Source organism: Neovison vison, chromosome 13 (assembly GCF_020171115.1).
Source record: "Neovison vison isolate M4711 chromosome 13, ASM_NN_V1, whole genome shotgun sequence".
Lineage (NCBI taxonomy): Eukaryota > Metazoa > Chordata > Mammalia > Carnivora > Mustelidae > Neogale > Neogale vison.
In genome coordinates this window covers 109,637,540-109,660,529 of record NC_058103.1, presented here as the reverse complement: position 1 = coordinate 109,660,529, position 22,990 = coordinate 109,637,540, and the positions used below count along the sequence as shown (strand labels likewise).

The 22,990-nt window shown below is 35.3% G+C and overlaps 2 protein-coding genes across 4 annotated transcripts in view; one reads left to right on the top strand and one right to left on the bottom strand.

Moving 5' to 3' along the window:
• TEX9 (testis expressed 9) overlaps window positions 1-10,789 on the top strand; it is a 66,392-nt gene extending 55,603 nt beyond the window's left edge. For both annotated transcript variants that reach the window (XM_044230138.1, XM_044230139.1), the window contains 2 exons: window positions 9,506-9,640; window positions 10,477-10,789. In XM_044230138.1, the coding sequence (XP_044086073.1) occupies window positions 9,506-9,640; window positions 10,477-10,554 (213 nt within the window). In that variant the 3' untranslated portion in view covers window positions 10,555-10,789. The remainder of the gene's footprint in view (window positions 1-9,505; window positions 9,641-10,476) is intronic.
• MNS1 (meiosis specific nuclear structural 1) overlaps window positions 9,538-22,990 on the bottom strand; it is a 39,563-nt gene continuing 26,110 nt past the window's right edge. Inside the window, exons 6-11 of one of the 2 annotated variants that reach the window (XM_044230137.1) lie at window positions 22,733-22,949; window positions 22,524-22,631; window positions 16,526-16,783; window positions 12,722-12,847; window positions 11,283-11,390; window positions 9,538-9,562 (exon numbers count right to left, since the gene is read on the bottom strand). In XM_044230137.1, coding sequence (XP_044086072.1) covers window positions 11,298-11,390; window positions 12,722-12,847; window positions 16,526-16,783; window positions 22,524-22,631; window positions 22,733-22,949 — 802 coding nt within the window. In that variant the 3' untranslated portion in view covers window positions 9,538-9,562; window positions 11,283-11,297. Of the gene's footprint in view, window positions 9,563-9,920; window positions 10,231-11,282; window positions 11,391-12,721; window positions 12,848-16,525; window positions 16,784-22,523; window positions 22,632-22,732; window positions 22,950-22,990 lie in introns of those variants that run through there. The other variant, XM_044230136.1, reaches the window with a different exon arrangement.

The following is a 22,990-nucleotide window of genomic DNA, read 5'->3' as shown; positions in this document are numbered from 1 at the left end:
CCTTCTCCCCCACTCCTGACAACCACTGTTCTGCTTTCTATCTTTATTATTTTGACCACTCTAGGTACCTCATAAAAGTGAATTTATACAATGTTTCTCTTTTTATGACTGGCTTATTTCACTTAGCATACTGTCCTCCACTTTCATCCATGTTGTATCATGTGTCAAAATTTCATTCTTTTTAAGGCTGAATATACTCCACATTTTGTATGTATATTCTTTTGTATGTATATACCACATTTTGTTTATCAACTAGTCTGTGGATACTTGGGTTGCTCTTGTCTTTTGGCTATTATGAATAATCCTGCTATGAGCATGAGTATATAATTAATCTTTTTAAGACCTACTTTCAGTTATTTGGGGTGTATGTCCAGATGTGGAACTGCTGGATCATACCATGTGGAATTGCTCTAATCATAAGATTAAATTAAACCTTTACTTTTTTAAGAAAAAAAAATACTGCTTTTCCGCAGCAACTGCATCATTTTACATCCTCACCAATGGTGCATTAGGGTTCCAGTTTCTCTGTATTTTCACCAGTACTTGTTTTTTGTTTGTGTGTGTGTGCATGTTTTGAGTTTTATTTTTTTAATAGTAGTCATCCTTGTGTTTATTAGATGGTTCTCTCTGTGACTTTGATTTGCATTTCCCTAATGATTGGTGATTTGATCACCTTTTCATATGCTTGAAGTAAACCATTTATATATCTTCTTTAGAGAAATACCTAAAAAAATATACAGTGTACTTAAACAGTTGGTGGACTGTTCTCCATTACTGATTTGGAGGAGTTCTTTACATATTCTGGATATTAACCCCTTATCAGATACATGATTTGCAAATATCTGAAAACCATTCTATAGGTTGGCTTTCTCTCTGTTCGTTTTGTCCTTTGATGTAAGTCCAGTTTATTTTTCCTTTTGTTTCCTGTACTTTTGGTGTCCTATCCAAGAAATCACAACCAAATCCAATATCATGTACCATGTTCTCTGTGTTTTCTTCTAACAGTTCCATAATTTGGGAGTTTACATTTGGGTCTTTGAGTTAATTTTTGTATATGGTATGATATGGGGGTATAGGTTCATTATTTTGCTTGGAGATAAAAAGTTTCCTAGCACTGTTTATTCCCAGTGAATGGCTAGATACCCTTGTCAATAATTATTTGTCCTTGTGTACATATGTTTATTTTTGGGCTCTCTTTTCATTGGTCTGTATTTTATGAATGTATCATATTGTTTTGGTTACTGTAGCTTTGTAATAAATTTTGAAATCAGGAAGTGTGAAACCTCCAAATTTGTTACTCATTTTCAGGATTGTTTGCCTATTTCTGGTCTTTTGAGATTCCATATGAATATTAGGGTGGATCTTTCTATTTCTGTAAAAAACACAATTGGAATTTTGGTAGAGATTATGTTTAATATATAACTATCTTTTGGGTAGTATTGGTATCAGAACTAATATTAAGTCTTTCCAATCCACAAACACAGAATTTCTGTCCATTTATTTGCGTTTAAATATTTACCGCAGTGTCTTGAAGTTTTCAGTGTAAAAGTCTTCTACCTCCGAAGTTATGTTTATTCTAAAGTATTTTATTCTTTTTCATGGTCATTACTTTTTAAGAATGTTCATTGTTAGTATATGAAAATATAACTGATTCTTATGAATCAATTGATTCTGTGTCTTGCAGCTTTACCAAATGAATTTATTCTTACAGTTTACTTGTGAAATCTTTAGGGTTTTCTACATATATGTGCTATCTGAACAGAAATAAGCTTTCTTCTTTTTTTATGTGGGTGCCTTTTAATTATTTTTCTTCCCTAGCTGCTCTGACCAAGACTTCTGGACTAAGTTGGATAAACGTGGCAAAAGTAGGTAACTTGGGGTGCCTGGGTGGCTCAGTGGATTAAACCTCTGCCTTCAGCTCAGATCATGATCTCAGGGTCCTGGAATCGAACCCCGCATCGGGCTCTCTGCTTGGCAGGGAGCCTGCATCCCTCTCTCTCTCTGCCCATTTGTGATTTCTCTCTCTGTGTCAAACAAACAAATCAATCAATCAATCCAAAAGGAGGTAACTTGTGTTCTTCCTGATCATAGAGCTAAAGCTTCCAGTCTTTTACCACTGAGTCTGTTAGCTGTGGGCTTTTCCTATATGGCTTTTATTATGTTGAAGTAGTATCATTCTGTCATGAAAATGTGTTAAATCTTCTCATATGCTTTTTCTACATCAATTGAGAGGATTGTGTTTGTGTTTTTTTTCCTTCCTTCTGTTAATGTGAAGTGTTACACTGATTGATTTTCATATGTTGAACCATCCTTGCTTCCAGGAATCTATCCCACTTGGTTGTTCTGTATAAACCTTTGCATGTACTGCAGAACTCAGTTTGCTATTATTTTGTTGAGGATTTTCACATCAGTATTTATGAGGGATATTGTTCTGTAGGTTTTTTTCTCATGTTTTTCTCTGGCTTTGGTAATGGACTAATGCTGACTTTCACAGAATGAGTTTTGGTCTCTTCAGTTTGGGATAAGAATTTGAACATGATTGGTGTTAATTTTTCTTTATTTTTTAATATAAATTTTATTTCCTTTTTAAGTTAACATATAATGTATTATTTGTTTCAGGGATATGGTTCTGTGATTGATCAGTCTCAAACAACACTCAGTGTTCTCCACAACACATACCTTCCCCAGTATCCATCACCCAGCCACCCCATCTCTCCATTCCCCTCCCCTCCAGCAATTCTCAGTTTGTTTCCTAAGATTAAGAGTCAATTATGACTTATCTCCCTCTCTGGTTTCATCTTGTTTCATTTTTTCCTCTCTTCCCCTGTGATCCTCTGCCTTGTTTCTCAAATTCCACATATCAGTGAGATCATATGATAATTATCATTCTCTGATTAACTTATTTCACTTAGCATAATACCCTCTAGTTCCATCCACATCATTGCAAATGGCCAGATTTCATTTTTTGATGGCTGCGTAATATTCCTGTGTGTGTGTGTGTGTGTGTGTGTGTGTGTCTCATCTTTATCCATTCATCTGTCGATGGATAGCTAGGTTCTTCCCATAGTTTGGCTGTTGTGGACATTGCTGGTATAAACACTAGGGTGCAGGTGCCCCTTTGGATCACTACATTTATATCTTTGGGGTAAATAAATACCCAGTAGTGCAATTCTTGGGTTGTAGGGTAGCTCTCTTTTCAACTTTCCAAGGAGCCTCCATACTGTTCTCCAGAGTGGCTGCACCAGCTTGCATTCCCACCAACAGTGTAGGAAGGTCCTCCTTTCTCTGCATCCTTGCCAACATCTGTCATTTCCCGACTTGTTAATTTTAGTCATTCTAACTGGTGTGAGGTGGTATCTCACTGTAGTATTGATTTGTACTTCCCTGATGCCAAGTGATGTTGTATACTTTTTCATGTGTCTGTTGGCCATTTGGATGTCTTTTTTGAAGAAATGTCTGTTCAGGTCTTCTGCCCATTTCTTGATTGGATTATTTGCACTTTGGGTGTTGAGTTTGGTACGTTCTCTGTAGATTTTGGATACTAGCCCTTTATCTGATAAGTCATTTGGAAATACCCTCTCTGATCCTGCCAGTTGTCTTCAGGTTTTGTTGATTGTTCCCCTTGCTGTGCAAAAGCTTTTTATCTTAGTAAAGATCCCTGCATGTGGCTATCCAGTTTTCCCATCACCATTTGTTGAAGAGACTGTCTTTTTTCCATTGGATGTTCTTCCCTGCTTTGTGGAAGATTAGTTGACCATAGAGTTAAGGGTCCATTTCTGGGTTCATTATTCTATTCCATTGATCTATGTCTGTTTTTGTGCCAGCACCATACTGTCTTGATGATTACAGCTTGATCATTACAGCTTTGTATCTGTGATGCCACCAGCTTTGGTTTTCTTTTTCAACATTCCTTTGGCTATTTGGGGTCTTTCCTGGTTCCATCCAAATTTTAGGATTATTTATTACAGTTCTGTGAAAAAAAGTTGATGGTTTTTTTTATAAGGATTGCATTGTGTAGATTGCTCTAGGTAGCATAGACATTTTAACAATATTTGTTCTTCTAATCCATGAGCATGGAACTTTTTTCCATTTCTTTGTGTCTTCCTCAATTACTTTCATGTGTATTCTATAATTTTCTGGGTACAGATCCTTTGCCTCTTCAGTTAAATTTATTTCTAGGAATCTCATGGCTTTGGGTGCGGTTGTAAATGAGAGTGACTCAGTTTCTCTTTCTTCTGTCTCATTCTTGGTGTATAGAAATGCAACTGATTTCTGTGCATTGATTTTATATCTTTTTTTTAAAGATTTTTATTTATTTGACAGAGATCACAAGTAGGCAGAGAGATAGGTGGGGGCGGGGGGATGCAGGCTCCCTGCTGAGCAGAGAGCCCAACGTGGGGCTCGATCCCAGGACCCTGGGATCATGACCTGAGCCAAAGGCAGAGCCTTTAACCCACTGAGCCACCCAGGTGCCCCTTGATTTTATATCTTGACACTTCATATGAATTCCCTTATGAGTTCTGGCAATTAGGGGGTGGAATCTTTTGGGTTTTCCACATAAAGTATCATGTTGTCTGCAAAGAGCGTTTGACTACTTCTTTGCTGATTTAGATGCCTTTATTTCTTTTTGTTGTCTGATTGCTGAGGCTAGGACTTCTAGTACTTTGTTGAATAGCAGTGGTGATATTGGACATCCCTGCCGTGTTTCTGACCTTACAGGAAAAGCTCTGAGTTTTTCCCCACTGAGAATGATATTTTGTAGGTTTTTCATAGACGGCTTTTATGGTATTGAGGTATGCTCCCTCTATCCCTACACAGTGAAAAGTTTCAATGAAGAAAGGATGCGGTACTTTGTCAAATGCTTCTAATGTGTCTATTGAGAGGATCATATGGTTCTTGTCCTTTCTTTTATTTATGTAGTGTATCACATTGATTTGCCGATGTTGAACCCTTGTAGCCCTGGAATTAATCCCATTTGGTCGTGATGAATAATCCTTTCGACTGTACTGTTGGATCCTTTTGGCTAGTATTTTGGTAAGAGTTATTACATCCATGTTCATCAGGGACATTGGTCTGTAATTCTCCTTTCTGATGAGGTCTTTGTCTGGTTTTGGGATCAAGGTAATGCCTCAAAGAAAGAGTTTGGAAGTTTTTCTTCCATTTATATTTTTTGAACAGCTTCAGAAGAATAGGTGTCAATCCTTCTTGAAATGTTTGGTGAAATTCTCCATGGAAGCCTGGGCTCTTTTTTTTTGTGGGGGGGAGATTTTTGATTACTGCTTCAGTTTCCTTACTGGTTATGGATCTGTTCATCTTTTCTGTTTCTTCTTGGTTCAATTTTGGTAGTTTATAAGTCTCTAGGAATGCATCAATTTCTTTCAGATTGTTTAATTTGCTGGCATATAGTTGCTCATAATATGTTCTTATAATTGTTCATATTTCTTTGTTGTTAGTTTTTATCTTTCTTCTTTTATTCATGATTTTGTTTGGGTCCTTTCTCTTTTCGATAAGTCTGGCCAGGGGTTTATCAGTCTTATTCTTTCAAAGAACCAGTTCTTAGTTTCATTTATCTGTTCTACTGTTCTTTTGGTTTCTGTTTCATTGATTTCTGCTCTGATCTTTATTATTTCTCTTCTCTTGCTGGGTTTAGGTTTTATTTGCTGTCCTATCTCAGCTCTTCTAGATATAAGTTTAGCTTGTGTATTTGAGACTTGGTTTCTTTAGAAAGACTTGTAGTGCTATATACTTCCCTCTTAGGACTGCCTTTGCTGCATTCCAAAGGTTTTGAACAGTTGTGTTCTCGTTTTCATTTGTTTCCATGATTTTTAAAATTCTTTAATTTCCTGATTGACCCATTGGTTCTTTAGTGGGATGCTTTTTAGCCTCCATGTATTTGAGTTCTTTCCAACTTTTTTCTTGTCATTTAGTTCAGCGTTAGGGGACAAGAATGAAAATGGCGGCCTCCCAATCTCTGGCCCCAAAGAAGCCAAGAACTTGGGATCCCACTTCTCAGTGAGCCCTCAGAGAAAAGCAGTCATTCACTCCTGTCTCCCTGGCCTCTGGCTGTATTCTATGCTCTAACTCCTAAAAGTTCTGATTTTGTGCTCCGCTGCTCTGTCACTTGCCAGTAGCCAGCTGATGGAAGCTCCCTCCCCGCTATGGTGTGTCTTCCCATATATCACCTCGTACTCATTTCTCTGCACCACCTACCTTCTAGAAAGTGGTCACTTTTCTGTTCATAGAATGGCTGCTACTCTTTTCTTTGATCTCTGATTGAGTTTGCAGATGTTCAGAATGATTTGATAGCTATCTAACTGAATTCCTGGGACCAGATGAAATTAAAGTCTCCTACTCCTCTGCTATCTTGGACTCTTCTTGGTGTTAATTTTTCTTTAAATATTTGGTATAATTCTCTAGTAAAGCCATCTGGTTCGGGGATTTCCTTGTTGAGAGGTTTTTGAGTGCTCCTTGAGTCTGCTAACTAGTTACATATTTGTATTGCCTGAACTAATTTCCTATTTCTTCATCATTCAGTTTTAGTAGTTTGGGAGTGTCTAGGAATTTACTTCATCTAGGTTATCCAATTATTGATGTATCATTGCTCAGAGTATTCTCTTATCCTCTTTATTTCTGTGGTTTCAGTTGTAATGTCTACTGTCCCGTTTACAATTTTATTTCTGTACAGTCAATTTTAATATCCCCTTTCATTTCTGTTGTTATTTGAGCCTATCTTTTTTTGTCTAGATAAAGTAAATTTTGTTGATCTTTTCAAAGAACCAACTCTTAGTTTCATTGATTTTTCTCTACTGTTATTTTATTCTTTATTGATCTCTGCTCTAATCTTTAGTATTTCCTACTTTCAGCTAGCTTTGGTTTTAGTTCTGTAGTTATGTTTAGTTCTTTAGTTGTTATGATTTTAGATCTTTATTCTTTTTTAATGTAAACATTTGTAGCTATACATTTTCACTTTAGCATTGCTTTCACTATATCCTGTAAGTTTTGGGTACATTGTGTTTTAGTTGTCATTTATCTGAAGATAATGTCTAACTTCCCTTGTGATTTCTTCTTTGACCCATTGGTTAAGAGTATATTGTTTAATCCCCACATATTTATAGATACATTTATAGATTTATAGATTTTGAGTTTCATTTAGTGTGAACAGAAAGTTTATATGGCTTCAGTCTTTTAGAATTTACTATGATTTTTAGAATTTACCTATGATCTGGAGAATGTTCCATGTACACTTAAGAAAAATGTGTATTTGGGGCCACTTGGGTGGTACAGTCAGTTGAGTGTTGACTCTTGGTTTCAGCTTCAGCTCAGGTTATAGTCTAAGGTGGTGAGATTGAGCCCTGTTGGGCTCCACATTTAGCACAGTCTGCTTGGGTTTCTCTCTCCCTCTCTCTCTGCCCGTCACCCCTGTGCATGCTCACATTCTCTCTCTTTCTCTCTCAAATAAATAAATCTTTAGGGGTGAAACAAAGGAAAAATGTGTATTTTCCTTTTGTTGGGTGGAATGTACTATATACATCTTTTGGGCCCAGTTGGTCTGTTTGGTTGTTCACTTACTGTTCTTAATGCCCTTCTTTCTTGTTGTTATATCCATAGGTGGGGTATTGAAGTCTACTATAATCACAGAGGTTTTTTTTCTCCACCAGTTCTGTCAATGTTTGCCTCATATATTTAGGAACTGATATTTGGTGAATATACAATTGTTATAATTTCTTGGTGAATGAAGCATTTTATTACATAATGGCCTTTTGTCTCTCATAACTGTTTTGACTTATAGTCTATTTTGTCTGATACTATTATAGACCCTCTGTCCTCCTTTGGGTACTATTTGCATGCAGTGCCTTTTTTCATTTTTCCAATGTATGTCCTTACATCTCTTGTAGACAGTATACAGTTCAATCTTATTTTTTTAAATACAATCTAGGGGAAGTTTAATTCATTTACATTTCCAGTTATTGCTGATGGGGAAGAACTTCCCATTACCGTTTTGATTTGTTTTCTGTATGTCTTAAAGCTCTTTACTCATTCATTTAAATGTTTAACTTCCGAGGAGTCTCAGCCCTGCTTCTTCTCTGGGCCTTCAATGTTGCATTTTATTCCTCAGCCCATAATCTCTTGTACCTAGACATTCTTGGTTATGCAGACCTCCTGTAGGCCCTATGTGCAGCAGTTCCCACCACTGCTTCCAGCAGCCTCCCGCCTGATACATAAACTCTGTCACCATTCCATTAGTGCTCTGAATCAGGTGAGACAGTCCCTCAGGCAATCCCCAAACAAGTCAGACCATTACAGGCAAATTCTACTCTTCTTTCCTCGAATTGAAAAGCTTCCTTCCATTATGCCAGGAGGTTAAGGGGGAAAGGGTGAGCATAAATGCCATGAAATTTCCCATCATTTTTGAATATGGCTTTTTAGGTGTTTGCTTGGCTGTTACTGCTTAGTTGGCTTCTATACTGCTCACGACACTACACTGTGTCTTCAGTGTATCCATGTGTGTTTGTTGGGGGACAAGGGCCTGGAACTTTGTAATCTGCCATCTTTGTGACATCACTATCAATTATCTTTTAAAGAGATCTATTTTAAAAAGAAGTCTACTAATATTTATGTTATTATTTCTGTTACTTTATATATGTATGTAGATTCAGATTTCCTCCTGGTATCATTGCCATTTTGCAGTGAAAGGCTTCCTTTAACATTTATTTAAGTATAAGGTCTTCCTGTACTTTGTTAAATTCTACTGACCAAAGTTCATTGGTCCTTCTTCTCCATTGTCCAAACTGATGCAGAGCTCATTTGGATAATTTTTGCCAAGATCACAAACTCTCTCTCCCTTGTCAGGCCTGTGGCTGAATTCTCTGCTCAGCTCTTTAGACCATAGCTGTTGCCTTTCATGTGTTCCTAGGGGTCTCACCCTGCCCATGGGGTATTTGGGGTATTTAAGTGTCTACCAAGGATCTGAGGAAATTTTGAGGGCTCCATTCATTCTAGGATTTGTCAACTGAAAATTTCTGCCACCCTGGCAACCCTGTTTTCTCATTTCTCAAACCATTAAGACTGCTACTTTTTCCTTGAGGTCCATCTCCTGTGAACCCATGAAGTAGAAAGTGCTCTCAGAAGCCAGCTGACTATAGAAGAAAAAAAAAAAGCCAGTTGACTATGGACTTCAGCCAGTATATTTCCCTTTTTTCAAGGAGCATTATCACCTCCAGTTTCTGCTTACCTACTGATTATTCATCTATACCTTCAAATATGTTTTTGTTAACCCCAGAAGAGTTGGTCTACTACAAACTGGCATTACTGGAATTAGAACTGAATTATTTCTAAAATGTTTGAGAGATCATTAAGTTATCAATGTTAGTTATTCAGTAATGCAAAGAAGAAAATTTGCAAAAATTTTATATTTCAGTTAAAGATATTTATTACTAATGTGACAATATTTTTAATTTTTCCAGTAAGACTGAAGACTATATGGGAGTTTCTTCTCTTTTTGCAGGATATAGCCAATGAAGAACACAAAAAAATTGAAGCACTAAAATCAGAAAACAAGAAGCTAGAAAAACAAAAAGGAGAATTAATGATAGGGTTCAAGAAACAGTTAAAATTAATTGATGTTTTAAAAAGGCAGAAGGTGAGTCTGACCTTAAAAAACACAGTTAAATCATAGGTATTATTTGGGTCACTCTACTAAAATAGTTATTATTTCTACTTTAGATATGTTTTCTGACACACTTAGGCACAAAATTTTTTAAAGATTTTTTTTTTAAATTTATTTGACAGAGAGAGATTACACGTAGGCAGAGAGAGAGGAGGGAGCAGGCTCCCTGCTGAGCAGAGAGCCCAATGTGGGGCTCGATCCAAGGACCCCAGGATCCTGAGCCGAGCCGAAGGCAGAGGCCCTAACCCACTGAGCCACCCAGACGCCCCTAGGCACAAAATTTTATCTATTAACATACATAATAAGATTTATATACAATGTGTCATCCAAGCAAAGGGATATTTTCATACAAGTATATGAGTAATGTGGCAAATGGGACTAGAAATACTGTATGGATACTCCTTAATTAAAGAAAGTATGTACAAGAATAACTATTATCTTAGGGGTTTAGTTTGCCTCTTGAAACAGGGAAGACTGAAAATTGAATCCCAACAACTATTTCCTTCTGTCCACAAAGTTACGTGGTGGTGAAAAGATACGGAGTCATGGTTCTTCCACTCTCCCTGCCAAGGTTAGGAATTAAAATGTTATTATTCTCTCAACATGTTGGTTCAGTAACCACCAGAGACAAAATAAGTTTTTACAAGCTGACCATTGAATGTAATTTCAAATATCATGTTTATTAGAATTTGAGTATACATTCCAACAGACCTTATTAATTTGATAGCATATTTCTGTATACTTATCAATTTCCTGTTGTTCTGTGGTCTACTCTTAATACTGAAACAATATTGATTTGTTACAAACAGATGCATATTGAAGCTGCCAAGATGTTGTCTTTCACCGAAGAGGAATTTATGAAGGCACTTGAATGGGGAAATTCATAAATTATCTACTTTATATAGACTTTGTATGTCTGTCTAACTGTATGACCCATATATATTTTATTTTAAGTTTTAATGCACTGTTTTTACTCTAAGTAATGAAGACATTTGGTAATGAAATCAAAGTAATTCCAGTGAATTCCCTGTTCAGATTTAGGGGATACAAAATTGATATGTAAAATAATAGGAATTTAACTTTTGTTTCTTTCTTATGACCCACTTGCCATCTAATATAAAGTATTTTATGTCCTGGAGATTCAGCTCTAGTTCATAAATGGTAAGTTTATGTTATAGAAATTCTGTTTTTAAATTTTCATTGACAATAAAGCACTTTGAAATTCCGCACTCTTATTCTCTTTCCTTATAGTAGAAAGAAAAAGATACTTTGGCTGGCCAAATCCTGGAAGTAAAGTTCCTAAAATACCAGTGGAACTATAGTCTGAATGGAGATGCAGAAAAAGTTCTGAGCAGCAGGAGTAGTGTGAAGAAGTTAGTCTCCTGGGTTTGGCCTTTAATGTATTTATATATACATGGGCTGTTGTGATGTGGTACACAACTCAGATCTTCAAATTATCAGTACAAGAACGAGTTTGACTAAGAGCAATTAATTTTGTAGCTAAAAAATATGAATTAGAGACACTTTAGGAACTCCAAGTAGATTACAGATTCAGTATTAACTGTAAAACAAAAGTTACAATGACATCTAGTGGTGAAAACAATCTAGTTTTTACCTAATCTTGATGGTGTCATTTCTCTTCACAAATTTCACTCCTTTTCTGATATACTTTCCTGAACTCTTCACCAAGCATATCGATATCATCCTCTTTTTTAAATACTCCCTATAAGAAAAATATTTTGTGGTTTACTTCAAATGCTAGAGTAGTTCACCAAATGCTAACAAATATATAGACTACAAATTTATGAAGTTAAAGCTCTAAGATAATGTAATTTAATGCGTTTATGAAAAAAATCAGTTCTCTAAAATTATGATTTGATATATATACTGAATATTCTTTGATTTCCTGACATATCTATCCGCTCCAGTGTAGGAATTTGTAATAGGAATCTGGGCTCTTCTCCCTTACTATTGCAGGTCACGACTGCTAGGATTGGCTAAATGGGAAAGAATTTAATAAGGTCTGAGAGGGGTCAGGGTGAAGAGACTGAGCTTTGCCAGGCTCATGGATGAGACTGCTGTTGCCTCCGTTCTGTGGCTGATCAGCAAACCTTCAATCTTGCAGGAAAGGCTCCAAGTTTGGAGTTAGGCCATTTAACCAAGCCCTTTGAAATTCTCCATGCTTTTATTTACTTTTCTTTTCCCTTATACTATACAGTATTTGCTTATATAATTTAAAGGACCTAAAGAATAATTTAGGTCATTTGGGGATATATCAGGTTTGCTAGGCTCTCCCCATCTCCACATTTACTTTTTTAAAAAATATCTAAATCCCAGACTCTCCAGAACTTAAAAGGTGATGTATTAATTTAAAAAGAAGACTAAATTAATCCTATCAACCAGTTAGACTGTAACAACCTCTGGACAAGCAATAATTACTCAATTCCCTTTCTCCCTCCTTAGCACTGCACTAAAAAATAAGCACTTGATTCTTTCAGATGAAAAATCGAATGACATTTCTAAATTTAAAAGATAGAAATTTTATTTACATGCATCCAGATGTTTATATGGCTTATGAAACTCAGTTGTTACTTCATTTATAGTCAGAATGTATCTCACTTATACATGAAAATCTTATCTTTTGGAAGTACTTTTAAAAACAGGTTCCCTAGTACCTATTTAAAACTTCCCATTAGATAGCAGATCTGTCTCGGACTTGGTTCAAGCATGTGTCTGTTAGCAGTGTTACCAATTACAAGACTTTCCTGTATCTCATCAGCTTTAGTGTACAAAGTATCACAACTGATTTCAAGTAGTTTAGTTTTAGACTTCTAAAATTGAAATTTAGGAAATCTAGCTCCTGCTTCTAAGAATGTGCCAAGACCAACTCTCTCATTTTAGAGACAGATGTCAATGACTGCTTAAGATCCTACTGCTGCTTTGTGAACAGCCAGAAGTAAGCAAAACCTAGACCCTCTGAATTCCTAGTTACCATGTAATTTTCTCCACTATTGGAGGTCAGGAAGATTATACCTTGAGTTAAATCTCACTTACTTTAGGGAGATAGCCTAGTAATTTTGTAGCATGTTCTTTGAGAAGTTTTAGTCTTTCTTCTTCTATAATTGCATTAATACATCCTTGTCTTCTTTGCTGCAACTGCCATTCTTCTAGTTCACGTTGCTGGAAATGTAAATAAAATTTTATTGTCACAGCATACATTAATCTTTTAAGAAGTCATTAAACCTATTCTCATAATGAATTAGACAAAAATTGATGAACTATTTTTGACACTAACTTCAGAATATACTCTGAAGATATATATATCTTATATTTATTATATATACAATATATACAACATCTCTCTTTTAAAGTTACGAAAACAGTAGTCATGACTGGGAACCCGAGGACTCGGGTTCATGACCTGAGCCCAAGGCAGCGGCTTAACCCGCTGAGCCACCCAGGTGCCCCTGTTTTTGTTTTTTTGAAGACTACATTTCTAAGCCTCCCTTACAGTCAGGTGTGGTCAAAATAGGACTTGGTTTCTGCCAACGGAATATAAGCAGATGGGTCATACAGACTTTTATGAGAAAGAATAAACTATCTACTAAGACACCATAAATTTGGTCTCTGTACCTGTAGCCAAACCTAATTCTAACTGATGTGTTCCTTATAAAAAGGAGATACAAGAAAGTTCTGTAATGTTGTGAGGAAAACTCGTTAAATTTTTGTCCAATGATGTATAGTCTCTAATTTGGGTAGAATACAATATTTCTCTTCTTAGGATGTGGTAAACACATTAAATATCCTAATAAACATTTTTATAGTAAACTAGGATAAAGAGTTTAGAAAACTCTGAAACCAAGTTGTCCATTTAGGACAAATTCTGAATAGCTGGTAGTAGGAAACTGCTTCCTGGGGAGTTTCAGATTTTTGTCTGCCTAAACATATGATTTCTTAAAAAGCTAGACAGTATTATAGATACCTATTTAGGAATATCTTCAAAATCTAGAAATCAGAGTTAGAGCCTCATAGGATTATAATGGATTATAATGGAAAGGATTAACATATTCCATGATAATGAAAATCCACCCTTGGCCTTGGGATGTGACCCAATCTCAGACACTTGAAGCACACAGCTTCATACTAGGAATATTTACATTAAAGAAAATTAAGACAGATTGTTTCCAACTTTGTCATTTAGACATCTGGAAATATGGCAACAGAACTATGGTGTGACTTAAGTAAGAAGAGAGGCGAGCCAAAGTATCTCAACACTTCATGGAGCAGGCAAAAGACAGAGCTGATCTCTCTCGGTTTTCTGTGATACACCATCCAGATTCTCTTGCCTTTCTAACCATCTATTGGTCATGTCATTGTTTTCTTCCTCCTCCTCCTACCATCAAATAAGAATGTTCACCAAGACTTGACTGACCCTCTTACTGTTTGGAGGAATCCTCTCAGCTTGAACCTCTCTCTGTGCTACTTAATGCGAGATATGTATTTGTAGGAGAATTTGACCTAAGTTTTGTTCTTCTGGGTCAACTACCTTAAGAATATTTTCAATTTGCATTTCCGTTTCAAACACACCATGATTTAAACTGAAGTATTATTATATCTTTTTTGTTCTGCCTCATAACACAACAGCATTTGGTAGTCTTTGAGTTTCTAATATTTAAAACCTTGGGAGTTATTTTGACTCCCTCCTCCACTCTACCCTTCATGGTCCAAAAAAGCTATACCAGTCTCCTCTTACTTGAAAAATATTTAAACTCTTCCCTTTCTTGCTTCTTCCATTGCTTTGTGAACCTATTCCAGGTCCTCATCACCTCTTTCTTGAATTACTACCTTCTCCTCTTGCTAAAGATCATCAGTTTCCTATTGTATCTTAGCTAGACTCCTCTGCCTATCATTCAAGTTTCTCGTTGTAGTATTTTCATATGCTGCCACCTTAGAATAGCCTTCTGCTTTTATTCATCTTTTATGTAGTTCTGCCAAAAATGTCCAGTTGACCCATGAATAACACAGGTTTGAACTGCACAGGTCCCCTTACCAGTAATTTTTTTTTTCGATAAATACAATATAGTACTATGAATGTATTTTCTCTTATTATTTTCTTGATAACATTTTTTCTCTGGCTTATTTTGAGTATGTAGGATGTAATACATATATAAAATATGTGCTAAATCGAATCTTTATGTTATCAGTAAGGCTTCTGTTCCTCAGTAGGCTATTAAGTTTTGGGGGAGTCAGAGGTTAATTGTGGATATTTGACTGGGTGAGGGGGATGGTTCAGCACCCCTCACCCATGTGCTGTTCATGGGTCAACCATATTGCACAATTAGTAAATTACAACTACCAAATTCTATAAATGTTTACATTGTACATTTAGGAAATGTACTCTTAGTATAATTTTATATATAATCAAGTCTTACAAATTTGTACCCTATTTTTTGCACTACCCTAGAAGCTACCAGAATTAATTTTTGTTTTGGTTCCTTCACCAACACTCAACAGAATGCCTAACAGGTCAGTATCTGTTGATTACAAGAATATCTCAAGATTTCTTCCTGTCCACCCATACAGGAAGAGATCATCATTACCATAAGTAACTTTATTAATCCCTGCTCTGCCACTTACTTGCTGTGAAACCTTGAGCAATATATATGTCATCTCTCTATGCCTTAGTTTCCACATCTTTAAAATGAGGGTAGAATAATACCTAACTCACAGGGTTGAAAATTTAAAGTTATCACTTTGCTTGTAATGAGCTTAGAATAGTGAATGATGTATGTAAACAATAAATTTCCATTGTTACTGCTACCACTTCCATTAATCATAAATATTTACCATATGCCTAATCTGTATTCTTCATATTTAGAGCTATCTGTACTTACAGAGTACTTATATATTATCTTATTTGGTTCTTAAAGCTCAACACTCTAGTGAGGCAGATTATTTAAGTATTATTTCAGGTTTATGAATGAAACATATGTGTCCAAAGGCACAAATCTAGTTCCCTCTCCAACTCTGAAATCTACATTGCCAGCTAAGAAATCTCCCCCCAGGGCCTAAGAATTAATGTGGACAAAATGGAATTATATATCCCCTTGAAATCCATTTTTCTTTGTTTTCTTTAGGACCTCACCTGTTCACTGAAGATGGTAGCAATAGTATTATTTAGTAGTAGCAGCAGCAGCCGTAATCCTGCTCTTACCTCTCCAGACCTAACTGGTCACCAAGCCCCATCAAAGCTATCTCCCTCATATCTCCCCCTTTCTCCATTTGCATGGGTTTTCCCCACCTCTCACTGACTTACCATAGTAATGTCCTAACTGGTCTCTTTGTCTCCAGTCTTACTCCCCTCACTCTACCCCAATATCCCTACTCAAGTCATCTTTCCAAGTGCAGAACTTAACCATGTAGCCTACTTAATTCTTCAGTGGGTACGCCTGGATAAAGACCACTTTAATCCTTAAAATAGCATTCCAGGGCATTCATGATCTGTGTCCCCTCTACCATACCAAGATGCCCATACCTGTATAATTATTATCACATGTACTTGGCCTATCTTTATAATGATTGCTTTTATATATTTTTATACAAGACCATAAACTCATAGATATCATGGACTTAGTTGTATTTATGTTCTCAACACCAGCCAACCAGTGTCTAGCACAATGGAAAGCATCAATAAATATATTCTAGATGCATTAAGGAATGATTGGTCAGAAAACATCTACACCATATGTTAGTAAACAGATAACCTAACAGCAAGGGTCTCAGTTAAATGCTTAGTGGAGGAACAGATGAGCTGATTGTTGGTTCAGAGATAATTAAAAAAACAGAACACTTTCTTACTTTGTCTGCAAGGAACTGGTTGCGACGCTCTTCAATGAGTTTTTCCACAGCCCTCCTGTGTTCTAGTTGCTTCATTCTTTGTTTCTGAGCATTCATCAGTTCTATCCGATCATCCTCAGCAAGCTTAGCTAGCATAGCCTTTCTGAAGGTCTCCTCTTCCTCTTTCGCAGCCTGGAGTACTAATTCCTTCAGGGCCATTTGTTCTATAAAATCTTGCTTCAACTCCCTTTGCTTTCTCAATTTCTCTTCTGCTTCCTCCTAAACAACAATCCATATAAACATTAATTGAGTAACTGTTTCTTTACAGCAGATTTACAAAGAAAGGGTGGATAGAGTTTGGTTGAGTGTAGTGTTAAAATAAGAAAACTGAAAAACTAACTTTTTCAAGACAACACTTTTCCCCATCCTTTTAAGACTCACTGGATAAAGGACATGTTACCTATGGATTGCCTTCTTTTATTTTTAAATTTTAATTTATATATATTTTGGAAGGAACTGATATAAAAACTTTTTTACACACCTGAGGTTATTAAATCTGTGAAATATTTACCCACTATGAATCATTCTAGAATCTTGCCTGAAACTGTGGTTCAAATCACTGGTAAATATTTTTCAGAATAATAATCTAGAAATGACAATCACAAGTTTTTTGGGAAAATTCAAAATTACTTGGCACAGTTAAAGTCTTTTCCTACAAGCTTTAATTTTCCTAACATTTTATTAATAAAAAATTTTAAACATAACTGAAAAATGTTTACAGTGACCACCCATCTAACACCTAGATTCTATTTTTGCTTTATTGTTATCCAATTAGGACTGATAAAAATTTTAATTCCTTCTCAACTGTAACCAGCCTTGCCTAATTCTAACACAATTTCCAGGAGGTAAGCCATATCCTCAAGGCATTCAAAATACTGCCTTAACAACAGCTGTATGAGCAGGGTTTTACATGTAACACAAACTATAAAGGATTTACTACAGGCCAACAGGTGCCACAGAGGGCCAGGGAACCAGCTGCCATCTTGGTTACCATCTATTTTTTGCAGAGTTAACCATCATGGCTCAAATTCCATGATGGTAACTACCAAAACTATTCCCAATGACCCAGTCTTCTACGTATGATTTGCAGCCTCACTTTGCCTACTTCTGTCTTCACACCTTGAAGTGCAAGGATAACTTGGGAGATTACCTAGGTTATATGAAGAATTATGGCTAAAAGAAGAGAAATGTGTTTTCAATTTTGTAGTCTTTATAATAAAGTAAGACAAAAAGGGTAGGAGTGGGTTTTAAGTGAATCAGTCTGGAATATCAGTGACGGTAACTCTGTTCATTATCTTGAATATTCAGCCTCTTTGTCCTCACTTACCTCTATCTAATCTGTTCAGATCTCACCTCCAGAAAATCTTTTCTAATCACTCTAATTCCTTTTAGAAATTAGAATGCTCTTTTGGGCCTTTGATACCATTTAGTTTTCCCAACATTTAATTTTATTTGATATGCCTGTGCCCTATCTCCTCACTAACTATAAATTCCTAGAGGGCATTTTTTAAAATTTTATGTATCATATCTGTTATTTTAGTTTATGATACTGGGCATGGTGTTATGATATTATAGTTTGTGTTCATCTGCCATGTATGATATAGAAGTCAGAAGGCTCAGTGAAGGCAGATACTGTCTCAGCTTTGAACTCCTCCAGAGCTTACATAATACCTAACACACAGAAAACACACATTGAATCAAATGAATTGATGACATCTCCTGGGACCCATCTCCCATACAAATTTTAGTAATGGTAAAGACATCTGGGTAAAAATCAGGGAAGTATTAGCAAAACAAAACAAAACATAATTCTGTTTTTTTCTACTAGAAAAGTGTTCCTGTACTCTTAGATCTGTTTGGATCAGGATTTTATACATATAAGTAATATGGACTGCATAATTTTACAACCCATAATGTGGTTTAAGAAATAGCTATTTACTGAAGGTTTGAAATAATTTGCTGTAAAACTACTCTGAGTCTGGAAACTTTTAGAGGTATCTTGGTCTGGGTTCTCTTATGAAAGCAGAACCTTACACAAATATTTGTGTATACATATTTTATGAAAGAAGATCTCAGGAAGCATCAGTGAGAGAAAAGCAGAGAGAAATAGAGAAGGAAGAAAAGCCAACACATGGGTACATCAGTTAACTGGTTACTATGCGGGCAACTGTGGCTTAATCCTGCCAAGACCTTATGAGGAATGCATGGAGCACCTTTCAGGTCTGTCCACAAGGCTGACAGGAAGAAGCATTCATCCCTTAATTTCTGTCCCCTCTTGGCTGAGGAATTACCCCAGGGGTGTTAACTCCCAGCCCCCACCAACTCCACCACACTTGAGTTCCTTAACTTTTTTGGGTAACTTGATACTAGATATATATAAATTGATTACATTGTTTTTAAAAAAAAATGTACATATTTTACATTTCTTCTATGCAGTTAGTCATTAAGAATATATATGCAATTGGTTTTTATATCAATACGTGATTTTTGGTTTCCTCCTCACTGATGAAACAGTATCTAAAATGATGTTTTAATATAGCTGAAAAATATTAAAAATAATACTAAAAGCTAACAATTTATTGTATATTGGCTAGTCATATATTTGTTTAATGAAATGTTTGTTCAGATTTCTTGTTCATTAAAAAAACACTGGGTTCTTTGTATTCTATTATTGAGTTATAAACATTCTATGTTCTGAATAAAAGGTTTTGTAAGATACATGTAGGGAATACTGTTTCCCAGACTGTGGCTTACATTTACATTTTCCTAAGTGTTAGGAAGTTACTAGTTTTGATGAAACCCAATTTTCACTTTTTCCTTTATGGGTCTTGTCTTTTGAAACTATTAAAATATCTTCACCCTTCTAAAGATTATAAGGTCTTTCTGCAGTGTTTTCTTCTAGAGATTTTGTAGTTTCAGTTTTTTTGTTTGTCTCATTCATTTCAGTTAATTTTTGTATATAATAAGACAGAAAATAATAAGCTGGAGGGCAGGGAAAATAGGCAGAGGTTGGTAAAAGGGTACAGAGTTCAGCTATAAGATGGATAAGGTCTGAGGAGTTAATGTAAAACATAGTGACTATAGTTAAATAACACTGTATTGTATAACAAAATTTGCCAAGAGTAGAATTTAAATGCTCTCATCTCAAAGATAAACATGTGAGGTGATAGATATTGATTAAGTAGATGGAGAGAATCATTTCCCAATTGTAAACTTTTATCAAATCACCATATACTGTATATTTTAAATATCTTACAAGTGTATATGTTAGTTATACCTCATGAAAGCTGATATTAAAAGTCAGTAAAGTTGAAAAACCAAAAGCAAGAGTGACCATAAAATAGAAACACATTACCAATATCAGAAATGAAACATGGGATACCACTAGAGACCCTACGGACATCCAAAGGATAATAAGGGAATTGTATGAACAATTCTACACACACAAGTTTGACAACTTAGATAAAATGGATAACTTCCTTAAACACAAGTCATTAATACTAACCAAATATGAAATAAGATCATTTGAATGGCCTTATAACTATTAAGGACATTGAATTAATAATTTAAAACTCCGGGGCCAGATAGTTTCATTGGAAAAGACTACCAAATGTTTAATGAAGAATTAAAACCAATTTTATACAATCTTCCAGAAGATAGGAGAGGAGGGAAAACTTCCCTTTTTATTTTATGAATATCGTATTATCCTGACACCAGTATAAAAACAGAAAACTAAAAACCAATATTCCTCATAAATATGGATGAAAAAAAATCCTTAGTATAATATCAGAAAATAGAATCCAGCCATACATTAAAAGAATTATATACCAGTGGGATTTATTCCAGTGAATGAAGACTGTTTCAGTATTCAAACAAAAAAAACAAAAACAAAAACAATGTAATCCACCAGGATAAAGAAGAAAAAGCACATGATCTTATCTATAAGTGTAGAAAAAGCATTTGACAAAACCTTCATGATAAAAACCTTAAGAAAAATAGGGATAGAAGAGAACTTTCTTAAGTTAATAAAGAACATCTATCTACAAAACAAAGTACAGTTAACAGCATGCTTTCCCCTTAAATAGGCAACAAAGAGAGTTGATGTCTATTTCATCACTCTTATTCAACATAGTGATAGACAAAGCTAGAAGTTTCAGTTAGTACAATAAAGCAAGAAAAGAAAATTAAAAAGATAAAGATAAGAAAAAAAGAAGACTCCCTACTCACAGAAAACATGACTGGTTATATAGGGGGAAAAAAAAAAAACCAACTCCTACAAGTTACTAAGTGAATACAGGAAGGTTATGAGATACAAGATAAATATAAAGTTAATTCACCAATAATGAGTCCATGGATACTGGAATTAAAACAAATTCCATTTATAATTGCTCAAAAGAATGAAATATTTAAATATAAATCTATAAAGCACATACAGGATTTTTACTGAAAACTATAAAACACTGAGGAAACTATTCAAAGATAATATAAATAAATGGGAATCGTATTATGTTCATGGACTGGTAGACTCAACATAGTGAACATGTCAATTCTCCCCAAATTGATACTCAGACTTAATGCAATTCCTATCAAAATCCCAGAAGGCTGTTTTTATAGATAGAGATAAGATTATCCTAAAATATATATGGAAAGGCTAAAGTAAATTTGAAGACTATAGCTACAGTAATCAGTTCTGTGTGGTATGGGTGGAGGGATAGATACATAGATCAATAGAGCAAAAAGAGAGGTCCAGGAACAGACCCATACAAAAACTTAACTGTTTCAATAAAGTTCTAAAAGCAATTTGATGTAAGAGAGAAAATCTTTTCAACAATTGGTAGGGGCAACGGAACATCTAAAAGCAAAAACCATGACCTAAGTTTCATACCCTATAAGAAATACTAACTGAAAGCAGATCACAGATACAAATGTAAGACTAAAAAGTTTTAGAAAAAAAAATTCGTCAGGATTTAGGCAAAATCTTCCTAGAATTGATGTCAAATTATGATCTATAAAAATTGAAATTGGTGAACTGGACCTCATAGAACCGAAAACATTTGCTTGGAGAAAGACCCTGTAAGAAGATGAAAAGACGAGCTACAGATGAAGAGAAAATTTGTAAACCTACAAACCTGACAAAGGACTAGTAACTAGAATAACATAAAGATAAACTAAGAACTCAATTAGAAAACTGGCACGCCATCCTGACATGAGGTCAGAATACGATATTATTCAACACTGTTTCCTGTGGTTTTCTGACTATTCTATACACTAATAAGGAATATTGAAATCTTCAACTATAATTATAGATTTGTCTCTTTCTCCTTTCAGTTTTATTTCATCCATTTTGAAGCTTTATTTAGGCTCAGCCACCTTTAGGGCTGTTCCAGCCTCTAGATGAATTTATCCTATTGGCATCATGATTTCCACCCTAACTTGCTTTTGATTAGTGATTAGTAAATCTCTCCCCATTCTTCCGTTTTTAAACTATATATCTTCATATTTAAATTGTGTTTCTTACAGGGGAGACAGTTGAATCACACCTTTTACGCTGTTGACTGCTGCCTAGGACTAGCTTTTTTATCCAGCCTGAAAATTCTTCTAATTTTAGTGGTGTTTTGTTTTATTTTAAAAGCTTTTGTTTACTTATCTCACAGAGAGAGAAGGAGACAGAGAGGGAGAGAGAGAGAGCATATGCAGGGGAAGGAGCAGAAGGAGAGGGAGAAGCAGGGAGCAGAGAGCCTAATACAGAGATCAATTCCAGGGCTTGGAGATTATGACCTGAGCGGAAGGCAGACGCTTAACCAACTGAGCCACCCAGGTGCCCCTAATTTTAGTGTTTATACTATTTACACAAAATATAATTACCAATATAGTTGGATTTAGATCTACCATTTTTCTACTGCTTCATCTCAAAGTGATATGCTCTATGTTAATCATTCTTTCCATTTCCAAAACTTACTCTTAGTTTCATCCTATGTATTTCAGCTTGCTCTTCCTCGTATAATTCTTGTCGCACTTGTTCCAAATCTTCACGTTGCCGCAGCATTTCTTCCAATTTCTGAGTCAACTATTAAATTTTAAAGAAACACACAAATGTTAATAGGAAACAAATTCTATAATAAGTATTTCAGAATTTCTCTAGTGTTAAAGAAGTGGCTATTTTATTACCGTGTTCTGAAGCTGTAGTCTTTTCTCTTCATTTTCTTGAACTTTTGCCATCCGATCTTCTTCTCTTTGTTGCTGCATGTTGGCGAATTCTATAATTTTTCTGTTTTCTTCTTCCATCTCCTCACGTTTCTTCTTTCTCCAGAGAGCCTGCTCTTTCTGAAACTCTTCTATATACTTTCGAGTTACATTCATTTTTTCTAACTTTTTCTGTCTTTCCCTAAAAAGCAATAAGGAGTACAGTTTTATAGTAATAGAAAT